Source organism: Equus asinus, chromosome 21 (genome assembly GCF_041296235.1).
Source record: "Equus asinus isolate D_3611 breed Donkey chromosome 21, EquAss-T2T_v2, whole genome shotgun sequence".
Taxonomy (NCBI): domain Eukaryota; kingdom Metazoa; phylum Chordata; class Mammalia; order Perissodactyla; family Equidae; genus Equus; species Equus asinus.
The window spans coordinates 82,900,253-82,918,906 of NC_091810.1; the positions used below are offsets into that span (position 1 = coordinate 82,900,253).

The 18,654-nt window shown below is 36.6% G+C and overlaps 1 protein-coding gene across 2 annotated transcripts in view; it reads left to right on the forward strand.

Moving 5' to 3' along the window:
• Positions 1 to 18,654, forward strand: part of PPP2R3A (protein phosphatase 2 regulatory subunit B''alpha) — a 153,008-nt gene that overhangs the window by 95,910 nt on the left and 38,444 nt on the right. For both annotated transcript variants that reach the window (XM_044755283.2, XM_014828713.3), the window contains 3 exons: positions 178 to 334; positions 3,043 to 3,091; positions 3,564 to 3,653. In XM_044755283.2, the coding sequence (XP_044611218.2) occupies positions 178 to 334; positions 3,043 to 3,091; positions 3,564 to 3,653 (296 nt within the window). The remainder of the gene's footprint in view (positions 1 to 177; positions 335 to 3,042; positions 3,092 to 3,563; positions 3,654 to 18,654) is intronic.

Consider the following 18,654-nt stretch of genomic DNA (forward strand, 5'->3'; position numbering starts at 1 on the left):
CAGATTGATTAGCTGATTAAAGGTAGGATGAGGCTTGACTATTAAAGTTCCTGATTTGGTACCAAAACCAAAATTTTTAATTCAATTTAAAATAAAAACCTATTAGACTGTGTAATGGCCAAAGCTGGGTTTTCATAATTTTAAAATAAATTAATCCTTCTATTTATACCATTTCAGACTCTAGCCCTTTTGGAAGAAGAGGAAGATATAAACCAAATCACAGATTACTTCTCCTATGAACATTTCTATGTTATTTATTGTAAATTCTGGGAACTAGATAGTGATCATGACCTCTACATCAGCCAGGCTGATCTCTCTCGATACAATGACCAGGGTGAGTGTTTCTATAGATGTTAAGACTTAACTATTTTGAAGAAGGCAAGAGTTATATAAATTGTCACCACTCATTATGGAGAATTCCTATTTCTTAAATTCTGTATCTAATCGAGTCCTCTTTAAACCCAAGAATTTTTAAGTGGGAATGGTTGAAGATACTAATTTTTTATTTAGAAGCCAGGTGTAAGATAAGAAATTTGGAGGTAAGTGAGCAACTAGAATCCTAGTTTTGATGAATTGATAAGTCTTTATAGTGATGTTTGTTTTCTCATGATGAATAAGATCCACACCTACGTAAAGTTTATTTGAAAGAGGATGTTTATACAGCTTTATAAATTTCCTACTTTACAGTATTTATAAACAGCAAAGGATGTAACTAATGTTTATAACTTGCCAGTGTTTTCAAAGACTCATAAAAACTTACTTTTTGGAATTTAGTTCCAGAAAAGGTATTTTCTCTGCAGATGAGTTTTGTGTGCTTTCTTTTGTCAGAAAACAAAAAATTGCATATCACATGATAGTACCCTTTTGCTTCATTTTTACCAGTAGTAAACCCAGAATCTATTCTCTGCTGATTTAATATTCTTAACCAAGCACCAAGATACATTGATTCATTCTTCTCTCAAAAGATTGTCCCTGTTCTGTTCTTAGATGTGTTATCAGGCACTGTTGATTTTTTTTTTTAAACCAGCCTTTAGCCTTTTAGATGTAACAGAGTACAGATCTTAAGTAAATACATTGAATTTCACTTCTGCTCTGTTATTTGGTTTATCTGTGACTAATAGTATGCACCTTAAGAAAAGGTTCATTCTGTATGATGTTGTTTCATTGAACTTTCCATATTTAAAAACAGAGTTCTACCTCTCAATTTCTCAGGTGCCAAGCAGGCATCAAGAGGAAATACTCAAATATACTTACGTGATAAACAAGTATCTTAGTGCCGTGTCATCCCTTCTTCAAGTAGACAGAATCTTCCTGTCACCAGACTAGCATAAAAATAGAGATATTCATAGGGGTATCAGGTCAGCTTTATTAGCTGTGCACCTTCTAATTACCAGTGGCCAGGTCATCTCTATAGCATGAGCCAGACTCCAGAGGTCATGCAAAACCCTATGGGCTCTAAAGCACCCCCTCTGGCTGACATAGCTATAATTCTTAAGTCCCAAACTATGGTATATATACACATAGCAACTCATTAGAGGCATGTTAAAGGGATAAAGTCCACAAAAGCAGGCATCTAGGCCTATATATGAAGGCCACTGAAACTCTGTATAATTGCTGACCCACTAACCTACCTGTCCTTGATGGGACAACATGATCTTCAATTTTAGGAGGCTAAACTTTCCAAATCTTAAAAAGACTTTTGAAAAGACTTTAGCTTTAGAATTAAATATCCTTGCCTTTCCTATACAGCCCTCTATTTTCCACCTAGTACAAATTATTAACCCCATAAAGCAATGCTCAGGAAAGTCTAGAGGGTCCTTATATAAGCTTTGGTATGTGCCCAGGCATGGCTGTACTGACACGTAATTCCAACATTCTTCAGCCAAACTAATTTACCTTTTTTTTTCCTTAAAGATTGGCCCTGAGCTGACATCTGTTGCCAATCTTTTTTTTTCCTCCTTCTTCTCCCCAAAACCCCCCACTACGTAGTTGTATATTCTAGTCGTAGGTCCGTCTAGTTCTGCTGTGTGGGACGCCGCCTCATCATGGCTTGATGAGCGGTGCTAGGTCTGCACCCAGGATCCAAATCGGCAAAACCCTGGGCCGCTGAAGCAGAGCACACAAACTTAACCACTCAGCCACGGGGCCGGCCCCTGATTTACCTTTATAGTGACTGTACCTAACTCTGTGCAGAAGACTTTGATGCTGATATCTGCTAACTCTCTAATGACCTCATCACTGGTTCTGAGATTTTATTGTGCATGCCACTGCCTGGGGAACTTGTTAAAAGAACAGATTCCTGTCCTCACCACATCTAGGTCTAAGATCCATTGGCATGTCCTTTTTTTTTTAAACTAATGCCTTTGGTTATTTTGAACCCACAATGAGGTACAGTGTTATTGATTCTCTAGGATCTATCATCAAAAGCAACATACTATTTTAAGATATAATTGTATCTCTCTGAATAAAACTTAGTGATGGAATTTCTAAAAGTTATATGTTATATCATGTTATATCCTGGACCTTCATAGAATGAGAATATAAGAACAGTATATTTATGGTATGTTTCAATATCTTTTATAAAATTCTATTTGAAAGCATTCCCCATTGCTTTATCACAGTCCCTTATATTAGGAGCCGATGATCAGCTCCCCCTTGAATTTAATGCTGGGATAAAGTTTGTCTTGTTTTAGAGGAAAAATTATCTTTTTTTATTGGGTAACAAGATCAACAAAAGTTCTATACATTTTTGTCCTAGTTAGGATGTTCAGAACTAACTTGGTGCCCAACTACATTAATACGTCCCGCTGTCAGGCACATCTATTTACCTGTTCTTTTTCTAAATGATTGATTGATTGATAAAGCCACCTCAAATTCTTACTTTCAAAAAGTATAAATGACACATAAGTAAAAATTGCTCATATTCTCATCATGGAAGAACATTATGTTTTAGATTAAAGCTACTAAAAATAAATTTAGCAAAAGTGTTCCTTTTATGGAACATGTTTCTAACTGGCTTTGTAATTTCTTATTTACATTTAGCTTCATCGAACAGGATTATTGAGAGGATATTCTCTGGGGCAGTAACAAGGTAAGAAAAAACATCTCAGTTTAAAAATAAACTACAAGTAATACTGTAACAGTCTCATTTCAGTAAGGCTTCCTACATAATTTGGCAGCACTGTAAGTCAGATAATTCCCTACAAAACATACAGTCATGACTTCATTCAAGATAGTAGTAATTCTTTACTATATGGGCATTAATCCTTTATCTAAATACAGGTAACAGAATTTGATCCTTGTGATTATTTGCATTCAAATTAGAAACCAGATTTCTTTCTATGTTCATATCTACAAATGTCTTCTGGTTTCACCTTCTAGGCCTTTGAAAAGAAGATAGGCCATGGAAGGGGTTGCCCTTTGTGAGGTTTCCAGCATTCTAATTTTTTTAAATTTTAACTTAATTTCCAAAGAAAGATGTTACTTTATTTCTTAGTCTGTCATCCTACTAAATTTATCTGAGTAATTGCCCAGGAAACTTTATAACCATGTGTTTTCTTCAGGGGAAAAACGGTACAGAAAGAGGGAAGAATGAGCTATGCAGATTTTGTTTGGTTTTTGATCTCTGAGGAAGACAAAAGGAACCCCACAAGGTATGACTTCTAAGTTTCCTTTGCCAAGATGTTAAACACATAAAAAAGCTTGAAAAAGTCATGATGCATACCTAGTGAATGCCAGCTCGACCTAGGGCTACCAAGATGGATTAGACTTTGTCTCTGCCCTCTGGGACTGAATGCATAGTCACAGCATAGCAAGAGAAGTACTGTAACCCCCAAAAACAGAGGTGAAATGACATGTGAGTTGGCCCTGATGGATAAGGGGGACTAGTAAGTATGTATATGGAATGTGGGAAAACAGCCATGCATTGCTTAACTAGGGATACGTTCTGAGAAGTGCATAAGTAGGTGATTTTGTTGTTGTGTGAACATCATAGAGTGTACTTACACAAACTTAGATGGTCTAGCCTACTACACACCAAGGCTATATGGTACTAATCTTATGGGACCACCATTGTATATGCAGTTCGTCCTCAACTGAAATGTCGTTAGGTGGCGCATGACTGCAGATGATATGAATTTTAGTTGTTTTCTGATCTTCATGGTTCAGTAGTAAATTGGAGAGGGAAAGAAGAGCAAATTGTGGGTGACTAGTGTATGAGAACACATCCTCATTCCCTGAGTCAGAATCATCTCTCCCTTTCCTTGGCACTCTCAAACATACATTGATTTATAGTTGTGAATTTACACGTCTGTTTCTTGCCACTAGTCTGTCTCTTGTTTAAGACAAAGATCTAGGTCCTTCTCTTCTTATTCCTAGCTTGTGTAGCACAGTGCCCGACACAGTTTCTACTGAGTTCCAAGAGAGGAGAGGCTACGGTCCTTGATGCTGCTTGCTGGTATAACTGACCCAGCTGTCTGGATATTGGTTCAAGAAGTATCTAAACTTTGGATATATGGTTTGGAAATCATTGAAGTAGAAATAAAACAAAGCTATTTCTTGGGCTCCCTATTAGATTATATTTAAATAACTTTGTTTTCCATTTCAAAGATAGTTATTGTCCATTATAGGTAATGACATGGTAAGAAGAAAAAAATAAAATTTAATACAAATAATTCTAACACTGGGATAAAGGCAGTATTGAAAGTTGGTATGTATTGTACAGTCTTTTTCATATATACCTTTACATAGTTTTTGGACATATAGATTAATTCCATAGGATTAAATCCTAATTACCATCACTTCAGAATTTTCATGGAATGCTCTCCTATAAATATTGTCTTCTGGTTATAGCTGAATAGTTGTAACATATGCTATTTTTTTTCCTTAAAATAAGTCTCCAAAAATGAATTGCTAGGTTAAAGGGTGTAGACATTTTTTAGGGAATTTATAAAAATTATTAAATTGCTCTTCAGAAAAATTGTATCATTTTATACCTTTATCAACAAGATATTGAGTAAAGTTTCTGTAACGCATACTAACATTAGGTATTTTCTTCTTTAAAATATTTTCCAATTTGATAAATAAAAAATTCAGTATTTTATTTTGCATTTCTTTGATTACTAATGAGGCTAAGTTTTGTTCATACACTTTCAGCCATTTTTATTCTCTTAGGTGACTTGCCTTTTCATGTCTTTTGCTCATTTCTGCTGTATTAATTTAAGTTTATTGTTTTATCACAATCACATTGTTTAAAAAAATTATAAAATACATAATTCAAAAACGTTAATATAAAATTCATTCATAATTCCATGACCCATAGTTAACATTTTGGTATATGTCCTTCTCTGCCTTTCTCATCCCTCTTTCCCTCTTCTTCCTCCTCACTGCCTCCTCCTTCCCCTACTTTCTCTTGCTCCCTGCACCAAATGATACAGTATGATAAATGGTATCATATTGTACAGCTTTGTAGCACACGGTTTCACATAATAGTATATTTCTATGCCAGTAAGTTGCATGTTTATAATTTAGTATTAATCCATTATTTTGAACACTTAGTTTGTTTCAATGAGATTACCTAAATTTCCCAAGATTTGAAGGCTGTGCATTTTTACATTTCTTGCCTTTTTACTGTTCTGTTAACCCCCTCAATCTCCATCTTTTATCTTTCATATTACCTTAATTATGAAAAAGTTTTCCTCAAATACTTCCCATCCATTTTTTCCTCTTTCTGGAACTCCTGTTATCCCACAAGAACAAATGAAGAGAATTAGAAATGGTAATAAAGAAGGTTAATATAACAATAACAAACTCTGTGAATATATACTTGCTCTCCTTTCTTCTCTCAGCTCCTTTAAAAACATAAATTATATAAAGTAATAACAATAACAGTGTATTGTCAGATCTGTAATATGTATAACAATAATACCACAAAAGGAGGGAAGAGGGAATAGAGTTATATAGGGAAACATTTCAGTATTTCACTGGAATTAAATATAAACCTGAAGTAGATTCTACGAAGTTAAAATGTATATTGTAAGCCCTAGAGCAACCACTAGGAAATTAACTAAAAAAATGTATAGTGAATGAAATCATTGGAAGAATTAAAATGTTACACTTGGAAAATAAGAAATCAGGAAAGGGAAGATGGGAAAAACTCCAAGACATAAAAAACAAAAAGTAAAATAGCAGACATAAGTCCAACTATATCAATAATAACATTAAATGTGATAGATTAAACATTCTACCAAAAGGCAGAGCTTTTCAGACTGGATTAAAAAAGATATAATTATATGCTGTCTACATTAGACAGATATTAGATGTAAAGATACAAAAGGGGGAAAACTGGAAAAGGAAGGATAAATATACGTCATGGAAACAACAAACATAAGAAACCTGGAGTGGCTAGTTACAAATCAGAAAACATAGACTTTAATGCAAAAAACTGTTACTAGAGACAAAAAAGGACATTTTATATGATAAAAGGGTCAATTCAACAGGAAGACATTACCAGTTATAAACATAAATGCACCTAACAATACAGAGCCCTAAAATATGTGAAACAAAAACTTAGAGAATTGCAGGAAGAAATAAAGAATTCAACAATAATAGAGACTTCAGTACCCCGCTTTCAATGATGAATGAACAACCAGGAAGATGAGCAAGCAAACAGAAGTCCTGAACAACACTGTAAACAACTATAAACCAACTAGACCTAACAGATATCTATAGAACACTCCACCTGAGAACAGTAGAGTGTGTAGTCTTCTCAAGTACACATGGAACATTCTCCAGGACAGAAGGTATGGTAGGCCATAAAACAGCCTCAATAAATATAAGAAGTGAAATCATACAAAGTTTGCTCTCTGACCACAGTGGAATAAAATTAACAATAAACAGAAAGAAATTTGGGAATTCATAAATATGTAGAAACAACACACTGCTTAAATAACCAATGGGTCAAAGACATAAAAGAAATTGAAAAATAATTTGAAGTGAATGAAAATGAAGGAACAACATACTATAACTTCAAGATGAATGAAAATGAAAACAGTATACCAAAACTTATGGGATGTAGCAAGACTAGTGCTAGGAGAAATAGCTGTAAACACATATATTAAAAAAGAAATGTCTCAGATCAGTAACCTAACCTTCCACTTTAAGACACTAAGAAAAAAGAGCAAATTAAGCGTAGCAAACAGAAAGAATAAAGATTAGACTGGGTAAATTAAATAGAGAATAGGAAAACAATAGAGAAAATTAATGGAACCAAAAGTCAATTCTTTTGAAAAGATCAATAATATTGATAAGGCTTTAGCTACACTGATCAAGAAGAAAAAGAGAACATTCAAATTATTAAGGCCAGAGTAAAAGAGGGAATGACTGCTGACCTTACAGTTGTTATATACATGACCTTACAGTTATATATGTATATAACAACTTTATGCTAACAAATTAGATACCTTAGACAAAACGAGCAAATTCCTAGAGAGACTACAAACTACTGAACTTGTTCAAGAAGAAATAAATCTGAATAGAAATAAATAAATAAATAAATCTGAGATGGTTTCACTGGAGAATGCTACCAAACATTTAAAAAATAACAATTCTTTACCAACTCTTCCAAAAAATAAAAGAGGAAGGAACCCTTCCAAATTCATTGTATGAGGCTGGTATTACCCAGATACCAAAAACAGACAAGGGGCTTGCCCCATGGCCAAGTGGTTAAGTTTGCGCACTCTGCTTCGGTGGCCCAGGGTTTCAGCAGTTCAGACCCTGGGCACGGACAAGGCATTGCTCATTAGGCCATGCTGAGGCCGCATCCCACATGCCACAACTAGAAAGACCCACAACTAAAAAATATACAACTATGTACTGGGGGGATTTGGGGAGAAAAAGCAGGAAAAATAAAATGATTGGCAACAGTTGTTAGCTCAGGTGCCAATCTTAAAAAAAAAGACAAAAGATTACAAGAAAACTGGAAACCATTATCCTTTATTAAGATAGGCAAAAAATACTCAACAAAATTAGGAAACTGAATCTAGCAAAATATAAAAAAGATTACATACCATGACCAAGTGAGACTTACTCCAAAAATGAAAGGTTGGTTTACCATCTAAAATCCAATGTAATATACCGTATTAGTAGAACAAAGGATAAAAAAACCACATTATCATCCCAGTACTCTCAGAAAAAGCAGTTGAAAATGTCTAACACCTCTTGATAATGACACCTCTTGATTAAAAAAAAAAAAAGGAACACTTAAAATCTAAAAATGGAAGGAAATTTCCTTGACCTGATAGAGGGTATCTATGAAAAACTTACAGCTAACAACTAGTTAATAGTGAAAGATTGGGGGCCGGCCCGGTGGCACAGCGGTTAAGTTCCCATGTTCCACTTCTTGGCGGCCCGGGGTTCGCTGGTTCGGATCCTGGGTGCGGACATGGCACTGCTTGGCACGCCATGCTGTGATAGGCGTCCCACGTATAAAGTAGAGGAAGATGGGCACGGATGTTAGTTCAGGGTTAATCTTCCTCAAAAAAAAAAAAAATTGTGAAAGATTGAATGCTATTTTCCTAAGATGAGGAAAAAGACAAAGATGTCTGCTCTATTCAACATTGTACTGGAGGTCCTAGCCAGGACTATTAGGGAAAACAAACATCCAAATTGGAAAGGAAGAAAGAACAGTATCTATTTGAATATGATATTATCTTGTATGTGGGAAATCCTAAGAAATCAACTAAAAAACTATTCGAACTTAATAAAGGTTAAATAAGGTTGCGGGATATAATATCAATTAACAAAAATCAATTCTATTTCTATGCATGAATAATGAAAAATCCAAAAATGAAATTAAGAAAATAATTCCACTGACAATAGCAGCAAAAAACAATAAAATACCTAGGGATAAACTTAACAAAAGAAGTATAAAACCTTATACTGTGAGAACTACCAAACATTGTTGAAAGAAAGCAAGGAAGACCTAAATGAAATGAAGATATCCTGTGTTCATGGATCAGAAGTATAATATTGTTAGGATGGCAATACACCCTAAACTGATCTATAAATTCAAAGCAGTTCCTAACAAAATCCCAGCTACCCTTCGTTGTTGTTTTTGCAATAATGGAAAAAAAGCTGGATCTTGAATTCATATGAAACACAAACAGACCAGAGTAACCAAAACAATTTTGAAAAGAACAAAATTATAAAGACTCACGCTTCTTACCTTCAAAATATGCAAAGCTTAAGTAGAGAAGACCATGTGATACTGGCAGAAAGACAGACATACAGTTAAATGGAATTGAATTAGGAGTCCGGAAATAAATCCTCACATTAATGGCTAATTGATTTTCAACAAGGATGCCAAGATAATTCAATGGGAAAAAATAGTGTTTTAACAAGTGGTGCTGAGAACTGGATATCTACATGCAAAAGAATGAATTTGGACCCCTACCTCACATCATACACAAATTAGCTCAAATGGAGAGCTAAAAGTATAAAACTTTTAGAAGAAAATATGAGTAAATTTTTGTCACTTTCATTAGACAGTTTCTTAGATATGACTCCAAAAGCACAAGCAACAAACGAAAAAAATAGATGATTTGGACTTCTTCAAAATTAAAAAAACTTTTGTGCTTCAAAAGGCAACATCAAGAAAGTAAAAAAGATGAGCCAGCCCTGATAGCCTAGTGGTTAAAGTTCAGCACGCTCCACTTCAGCAGCCTGGTTTTGGTTCCTGGGCGTGGAACCACACCACTCGTCTGCCAGTAGCCATGCCGTGGTGGCAGCTCACACAGAAGAACTAGAAGGACCTACAACTAGAATATACGACTATGTACTGGGCTTTAGGGAAGGAAAAAAAAAAGAGAGAGAGAGAGGAAGATTGGCAACAGATGGTAGGGCAAATCCTAAAGAAAAAAAAAAAAAGTAAAAAGACAACCCACAGAATGAGAGAAAATATTTGTAGATGATATATCTAATAAATGACTTGTATCTAGAATATAAAAAAAATGGCTCAATAATAAATAATTAAAAAATGAGCAAAGGCTCTAAATAAAGGTTTTTCCAAAGAAGATATATCTATGGTCAATAAGCACATAATAAGATTCTTGATATCATTACTCATGAGGGAAATGCAAATCAAAACCACAATGAGATACGACTTCACAGCCACTGGGATAGCTATAATCAAAAAGTCAGTAACAAGCGTCGGCAAGAATGTGGAGAAATCAGAAACCTCATACACTAATGGGAATGGAAAGTGCAGCAGCCGCTATGGAAAACACTCTGACAGTTCCTCAGTTAAATACAGGGTCACCAGATGACCCAACAGTTCCACTCCTACGCATATACCCAAGAAAAATTAAAACATATCCACACAAAAACTTGTACACCCATGTTCATATCAGCACTATTCATAATAGCCAAAAGGTGAGAACAGCCCAAATGTCCATCAGCTAATCAGTGGATAAACAAATATCATATATCCATATCAAATATTATCCAGCAATAAAAAAATGAAGTACTGATATAGACTACAGCATGGTTGAGTCTTGAAAACATTATGCAAACTAAAAGATGCCAATCACAAAGGACTACATGTTGTATGCATACATTTATATGAGTTGTCCAAAATAGGCAAATCTGTAGATAGAGAAATTAGGTTCGTGGTTGCCTAGGCCTCAGGTACCTGGGAGGAGATGAAGAATGAGTGCTAACAGGTATGGAGTATCTTTTTGAAGGTGATGAAAATTAATTGTGGTGATGGTTACACAACTCTGTGGATATACTAAAAACCTGTTGAATTGTACATCTTAAATGCGTGAATTATATGATATGTGCAATATATCTCAGTAAAGTGGTTTAAAAAGAAAAAGAGTTGAAATAATACAAAGTATATTCTCTGACCATGATGGCATTAATTTAAAAATCAGTAAGAGAAAGATGACTGGAAAAATCTCCATGTACTTGGAAGTTAACACACTTCTAAATAATCCATGGGTCCAAAAGTATGTCTCAAGAGGAATTAGATGTTCAGCAGATAAAGGAATACTACAAATAACATATACACACATAAATGTGGTGACTTAAATGGACTAATTCCTTTAAAATCACAAATTAACAAAACTTGCTCAGGAAGAAATATATTACCTGAATAGTCTCATATCTATTTTTAAAAAATGAAGTTATAGTTAAAAACCCTCTGAAAAAGAAATCTCTTAGCCCAGATAATTTCACTTTTGTATTCTTCCAGACATTTGAAGAAGAAATACCAAATTCTGCACCACTTCTAGAAAATAGAAAAGGGGGGAACAATTCCCAACTCATTTTATGAAGCCAGCATTACCTCAATCCAGAACCAGACAAACACATACAAGAAAATAAAACTACAGACCAACATCCCTCATGAAGATAGACCTAAAAATCGTTAACAAAATACTAGCAAGTCAAAGCTAAGCTTCCCAACCTCTCAGGCCCCTCTTGAACAATCAGCAGATGCCCCAAGGGAAAGATGGTCCCAAATGCTAGCTCCTCCTCCTCTCTAGATTTCCTTCTAGTTCTGGATGCCATACTTCTTCACCAGCCTGTTAATAGTCCAGTGCCTTCAAACAGGATTTCTCCTCCAGATTCTCTTAGTGAGAAGGTTAATTCAAAACACTTAGTTCATCATTACCAGAAGCAGAACCCTTCAGATCAACTTTTCATATCTAGAGATCCGTAATTGTATCTCTACTTACAGAAATACTGCCAAAAGAGGTTGTTTGAGTCAAAGGGTTTCTTTTGTGCCCCTTTTCTGCCTTGTATGTTGCCCTTCTCCTACTTTCAGCTAACATACTGTTGAAGCTTTATTCTTTGCCAGGTAACAAGTGTTTTATATGCGATGGCTTATTTAATTCTCATATCACTATGAGTTTAGGTATCAGTCGTCCAATTTTACAGTTGAGAAAACAGAAGCTCTGCGAGTTTGCACACCTAGTAAGTGACCTAGCTTGGATGCAAATCCAGGTCTGTATGACTCTAAATCTTGGGTTCTTTATCTCTTTAATGTATGGCTAGTCATGACACAACATGTTTGCATGTCTATCTTCTTACCTCCTAGGCTGTGGAATCCCTAAAAGAGAGTTCTCTTGGTGTCCTGAGATTCCTTATTGCTTAAGAGACTCAAAATTAGGCCAGTCACATAAGAAAGTAACTCCTGATTTTGACTTGCTGATATTTCCTTGGATCCCACTGGCACTTACTAGGCACTCAGTGTGTTTCTTCTCAGTACTTCAGGTTGCCTTCCTAAAGCAGAATGTGAGCAGAAGACATCACTCTTTTAAAGTAATGGAGAAAATATCCGTACATCAAAATCAAACACTTACTTAACAAAATGTAGAGGCAACACTGCAGAAACCAGGTTTGTGGCTTATGAAAGACATAGACGGAAAAAATGGGTTTCCTGAAAGAAGTGATACACTCACTAAAGTGTGATGAGTGCTGTGTTAAATACAGCCTACAGAATTAGGATCTTGAGTCTTTCCTGTGCCTGGTCCTGTGAGGGTTGGATATGGAAAGTACCTTTGGGCAGATTCTTTCTTGTGGACAGGCTCTTGCAACCCTCTTTTGATAGGTCCTTTAACTACCCTTCTGTCCTGGTTTTTTATCACCTTCTCCTTCTGCCTTGGTCTTCTGACTAGGTGTCCTCTCCAGCAAGTATCTCGTTCACCTTTATGTGTGAGGGCACTAGGTGCCTTTGAAGATAGTAGGTGCTAAAATATGTATACTGAATATGCAAAGGAATATACATTTTAGTTAATCCCTAAGCAATAATGGAGTTTTCTATAACTTTCTTCTTTAGTAGTTTATAGGAGTTTATATCAGGGCTGAGAAATCTCCAGTCCAAAACTTAATTTCATTAAGCCCAAGGACAAGGGTAAGAGGTAATCTTGTTTATGTCTACAGTTGTACAAATACAATTCGTCATGAATATAATTATACTTTAAAACCAAAAATTGGTGGCAAATATAGCAAAAATTTAACACTGGTTCTTTCTGGGTAGTTAGTCCTTTTGTGTGCTTTTCTGTTTCCAAGTTTTCCTGCATTCAATAGTCATTACCTCTAGACTCTGAGAAAATGTTACTTTGGTAAGAAAAAAAAAAGGCAATCTGCATTGGAAAAACCTTTAGAGAGTATCTATTATTTCCAATAAGAAAATTTCCTCTGCACATGTCTTATATGTGTTTAACCATCCAGCCAGCCCCTGCTTCTAAACTTTCCGGGACAAATAACCATCTACTGAGGTATACTGTTTTCTTTTTCTAGCTCTAAGCTTAAAAACATCTTCTCTCTTTTGTACGTTGATCCTTTTTATGCTCTGTAATACTCTCAGAATTACATCTGATTCATCTACCACATGATTCTCCTCGAAATATTTAAAGGCAGCTATCATGTGACTTGGGCAAATTTTGAGGCAATATATCTGTCTCTTTCTTTGCATTCTAGCTTTCTTCCTCTCTTTTGGGCTATTACAAAGAACTGGAGTGTATGCTGTAACTTTATTTATTGTATATACTCTTTTATCTTTATCCTTAATTGAAAATACAGCTGACTAAAGTACTTTAGTGTATATTTCTCAATAAAATAAATTGCCTTTCACTTTAGTCCTGTTAGGTACTTGTCAAAATCAAGAGTTACTTTCTTCGTATTGTCCTAATTTTTATTATCTTAAGGTAAGTAATAAGGAACTTCAAGGCACCAGGAGACCTTAGAGAGACCAAAGGATCGTTTACTGCCCCTTTTTGTACTGCTGAAAACATTATTACTAAAAAAATAATGACACAATGGTATAACAACCATATATTACCACATTTATTGTAGCCCTCTGTTCATGAGATCTATTTCCTCAAGGTTTTTCTCACAATCAGGAAATGTTTCAAAGTGGGGCTGGATTCTGCCCTTTGAAAACTCTTAGGGTAGATGTGATGTGACTGGAACTCACCACAGCCAATCTCTGTTGCCTCATGTTCACTGGATCCTATGAATGTCTCCTCTGTTCTTTGATGGTAATGTTAAAAATCAAGCTGGTACAATTTTAAAAATAGATTTCTCAAAAGAACTTTGCAAGTATTACATGTTCAATTTGTTGCAATAATGTAAAATTTATCTTTCTGAATAAAGGTGCACACAGATCTTAGTGTGACTTACTTCAAAACTATTAAAAGTTTGAGCTTAGTTATTTTTACTTTTCTCTGCTCAAAACAGATTTTTTTTTTAAACCATTACTTGTATGGAGGTTCTTAACATGGCTTAAGGCCTACAAATGGGAATTTAACCAAGAGTTTCCTAGAACCTCCTTTTAAGAAGTTTTACTTTGCCATGAATCAGTGGCTCTTTCTAGAAAAATATCATTCCCTGTTAGTAACTAATGCTGTTGGCTTCATGCATTGCTATACTTGCTACTGTAAATGACTGTGCTAAATGATAAAGTGGCCATAATAGAGTGTGAATAAGCTTCAGAGTGAAGATAGCAACTTAACCACATGTAGTACGTTTGATCTCTCTTGAAATTCCACTAAAATGACAGTAAAGAGATTTTTTTTAAGGAATAACCTGATAATAACAAAGGAAAAAGGAGAAGATATAGCAATAATAAAGATTTGGAAACTGGAAAGTAAATAAACTTAGCAGACTACCTGATTCCAAAGCCACCAGAGGTAAAGACCAAGAATCAACTGGAGGGGCCAGCCCGGTGGTGCAGTGGTTAAGTTCACACATTCCGCTTCTCCGTGGCCCAGGGTTCGCCAGTTTGGATCCTGGGTGCAGACATGGCACCGCTTGGCACGCCATGTTGTGGTAGGCATCCCACATATAAAGTAGAGGAAGATGGGCATGGATGTTGGCTCAGGGCTAGGCTTCCTCAGCAAAAAAGAAGAGGACTGGCAGTAGTTAGCTCAGGGCTAATCCTCCTCAAAAAAAAAAAAAAAAAAATCAACTGGATGTACCCAGGAAAAACCTCCAAACATTCAGGACTTGGGAGTACCAGGACCCTTGGGAGTTGGGGTGGGGAAAAGGTAGAGCCAAAAATCAGGAGACCTAATAGAAAGTTTGCTTAAAGAAACAGTTGATCTCCAGATCATCTCCTCTACCCAGGCAGAATACTGATGCTTTATTCGCTGGAGAGTGTAAAAGAGAGGGCGTTTGGGCCGTGGAGCACTGGGTACAACTGAAGGTATGGTTACCATATTGAAAACAGATTAAATGAGCATATCCATACTGATTGCTGAGTTGCCCAGTCTTCAGTCCTCACTCAAATTACAGAATCCTGGCAACCTGTCCTGAACCTCCAGGCAAGAAACTAAAAGATACTATACTGGAGAATCTGACCATCCCAAGAATAAAGACCTGAACGTATGACATTGGGTCATCCCCAAGGAAAAACCCAGCCAGATCATTTTACAATAAAGCTCAAAGTCGACAAACCCATAGGTCAGAACTTAGCATCTACTCTTAAATATGAGCACAGAACAAAAGATCACTCAATACCTGAGTAAAGCCTCTTACATTAAAGGATAGAGACCAAACAAATAGAAAGAGGAAAAAGTAACTTGGATGAAACAGAGATTTTCAAGGAGAAGAAACCAAAACACTTATTAAATATCCTCTGAGAGGTAAGAGAAAAAATTTCATTCACAGAACATGAACAGAATGGTACTTAATATAAAAGGAACATTCTGAGAACCAAAAAAGAACTCTGGAAAATCAAAATTATGATAGCAGAAATAAAAAAACAGAATATTCAGAAGATAAAGCTAAGTAAACCTCCCAGAAAGAACCAAAAAAAATGATGAAGCAATAGAAAATAGAGACAAGATATGAAAATTAGAGACCCAGTCCAAAAAGTCCAACACAACTGGAAATTGAAGTATGATACAAGCCATATTTGTAATTTTATAATTTAGCCATAAGAGAGTGATGTCAGCAAGATGGCAGAATATAAGTTTCCATTGCTTGTTCCCTCACAGAAACAGAATTTGAAAAACTATCCATGTGCAAAAACCTTCACAAGAGCTAAGGATTCTAGGTGAGAGATTGCAGCACCTGGGTGGAGTACAGAAATAACAAAAGATACATTGAAGAGGTTAGAAAGGAAAATCTCACATTACCCACAGTGCCTCATCCCCTAAGCCCAGGCAGCCCAGCATGAAGAGAGACTCCTTCCCCATGAGGGAAGGAAAGTGGATTGAGACCCAACTTGGCTGTGGACCCCAGCATCAGGCCTGCCCAGTGAACACCAATACCAGGCCAGCACTAATGGACCCAGCCTTCAGGCTCACCAGCACCAGGCCAGCCCCCATGGCCTCAAGCTCCAGACCCACTCCTGTAGTCCCTGGCTCCAGGCTCACTGCAGCATCAGGCCAGCCTCCACAACTCTAGACTCCAGGTGGGCTCCTGCAGAACCATCCCCTAGACTCACCCTAGCATGATGCTGGTACCCAGCAGCCCGAGGGTCACCCCAGTGCCAGACCAGCCCAAGGCTCCAGTGAACCTCAACAGACCTCAACACTGGCCAGCCCACCCTTGCAGACCCAGGCTTCAGGAATTACAGGCCCATCCCAGACTCAGGCTCAAGGCCCACCTATTACCAGGTCAGCCCCTGTGGACTCAGGCACCTGACCAGCCTGCGCAAGCACTCTAGCAGTAAACCTATCCACAGACCCCATCAGACAGCCTACCCAGAATCTCTGGGCAGGGACCCTAGTAAAGGGCTTTCCCTGCCAAAGCCAGTGTGTAAAGATGAGAAGAGATACCTGCTTCTTAAGATGCAGACACCAACATAGTGCCACAAGGATCACGAATAATTAGGGAAACAAGACACCACCAAAGGAACAAAATAAAGCACCAGTGGCCAATCTCAAAGAAACTGAGATCTGCAAACTGCCTGACAAAAAACTTCAAAATAATTGTCTTAAAGAATTTCAGTGAACTGCAAGAGAACACAGACAAGTAAGCAAAATCAGGGAAATGATACATGAAGAAAATGAGAAGTTCAACAGAGATAGAAACCATAAAAACAAACCAAACAAATTCTGGGGCTGAAGAACACAGTGACTGCACTGAGAAATTCCATGGAGAGTTTCAACAGTAAACTCCATCAAGCAAAAGAATCAGGGAGCATCAAAACAAGTCAATTGAAATTACCCAGTCAGAAAAAAACAAAAAGAACAGAAAAAAAAATGCAAGAAGCCTTCAGGACTTATGGACAACCATCAAAAGTAACAATATATGCATTATGGGAGTACCTAAAGGAGCAGAGAAAGAGAAAGGGGCACAAAGCTTATTGAAAGAAATAATGACACAAAAATTCCCTAATTTAGAGGGGGGAATGAACATCCAGATCCATGAGGCCCAAGGAACCCTAAACAGATATAAAGAGATCTTCACCAAGACATGTTATAATCAAATTCTGAAAAGTTAAAGAGAGAATTTTGAAAGTAGCAAGAGAAAACCAACTCATCACATACAAGGGAACCCCCTATAGGACTACTGTGGATTTCTTAGCAGACACCTGGCAGACCAGAATGAGATGCATGATATATTCCAAAGGGCTGAAAGTAAAAACTGCCAGTCAATAATACTATACCTAGCAAGGCTGTCCGTCGGAAATAAAGGAGAGATAAAGACTTTCTCAGACAAAAAAATCTGTGGGAGTCCATCACCACTAGACCTGCCTTAGAAGAAATGCTAAAGAGAGTTCTTCAAGTTGAAAGGAAGAATGCCAACTAACATGAAAACATATGAAAGTATAAAACACGTTGTAAATGTAAGAATATAGTCACATTCAGGATCCTCTAATACTGTAATGGTGGTATGTAAATCACTTTCAAATCTGGTGTAAAAATTAAAAGACAAAAGTATAAAAAAATATAACTACAGCAATTTGATACTGGGTACACAATATATAAGACATATTAATTGTGACATCAATAACATAAAATGTGAGGGGAGGAGAAGTTAAAGCATAAAGTTCTTGTATGCAGTTGAAGTTAAGTTGTTATCAGTTTAAAATAGACTGTTACAGCTATGTTTTATGTAAGCCTCATGGTAACCACAAATAAGAAACCTGTAATAGATACACAAAAGATAAAGAGAAAGGAATCAAAGTATACCACTACAAAAAATCATCAAATGACAAAGGAAGACAGCAAGAAAGAAACAATGGAACTACAAAACAGTCAAAACATTCACAAAATGGCAATAGTAAGCCTTAACTATAAATAATTACTTTAAATGTAAGTGGATCAAAACTGCCATTCAACGGGGCTGGCCCCGTGGCCAAGTGGTTGAGTTCGCACGCTCCGCTGCAGGCGGCCCAGTGTTTCGTTGGTTCGAATCCTGGGCGCGGACATGGCACTGCTCATCAGACCACGCTGAGGCAGCGTCCCACATGCCACAACTAGAAGGACCCACAACAAAGAATATACAACTATGTACTGGGGAGCTTTGGGGAGAAAAAGGAAAAAATAAAATCTTTATAAAAACTGCCATTCAACAGATGCAGAGTGGGCAAAATGATGAAAAAACAAGATCCCAGGGGCCGGCCCCATGGGCAAGTGGTTAACTTCATGCACTCCACTTTGGTGGCCCAGAGTTTTGCCAGTTCAGATCCTGGCCACG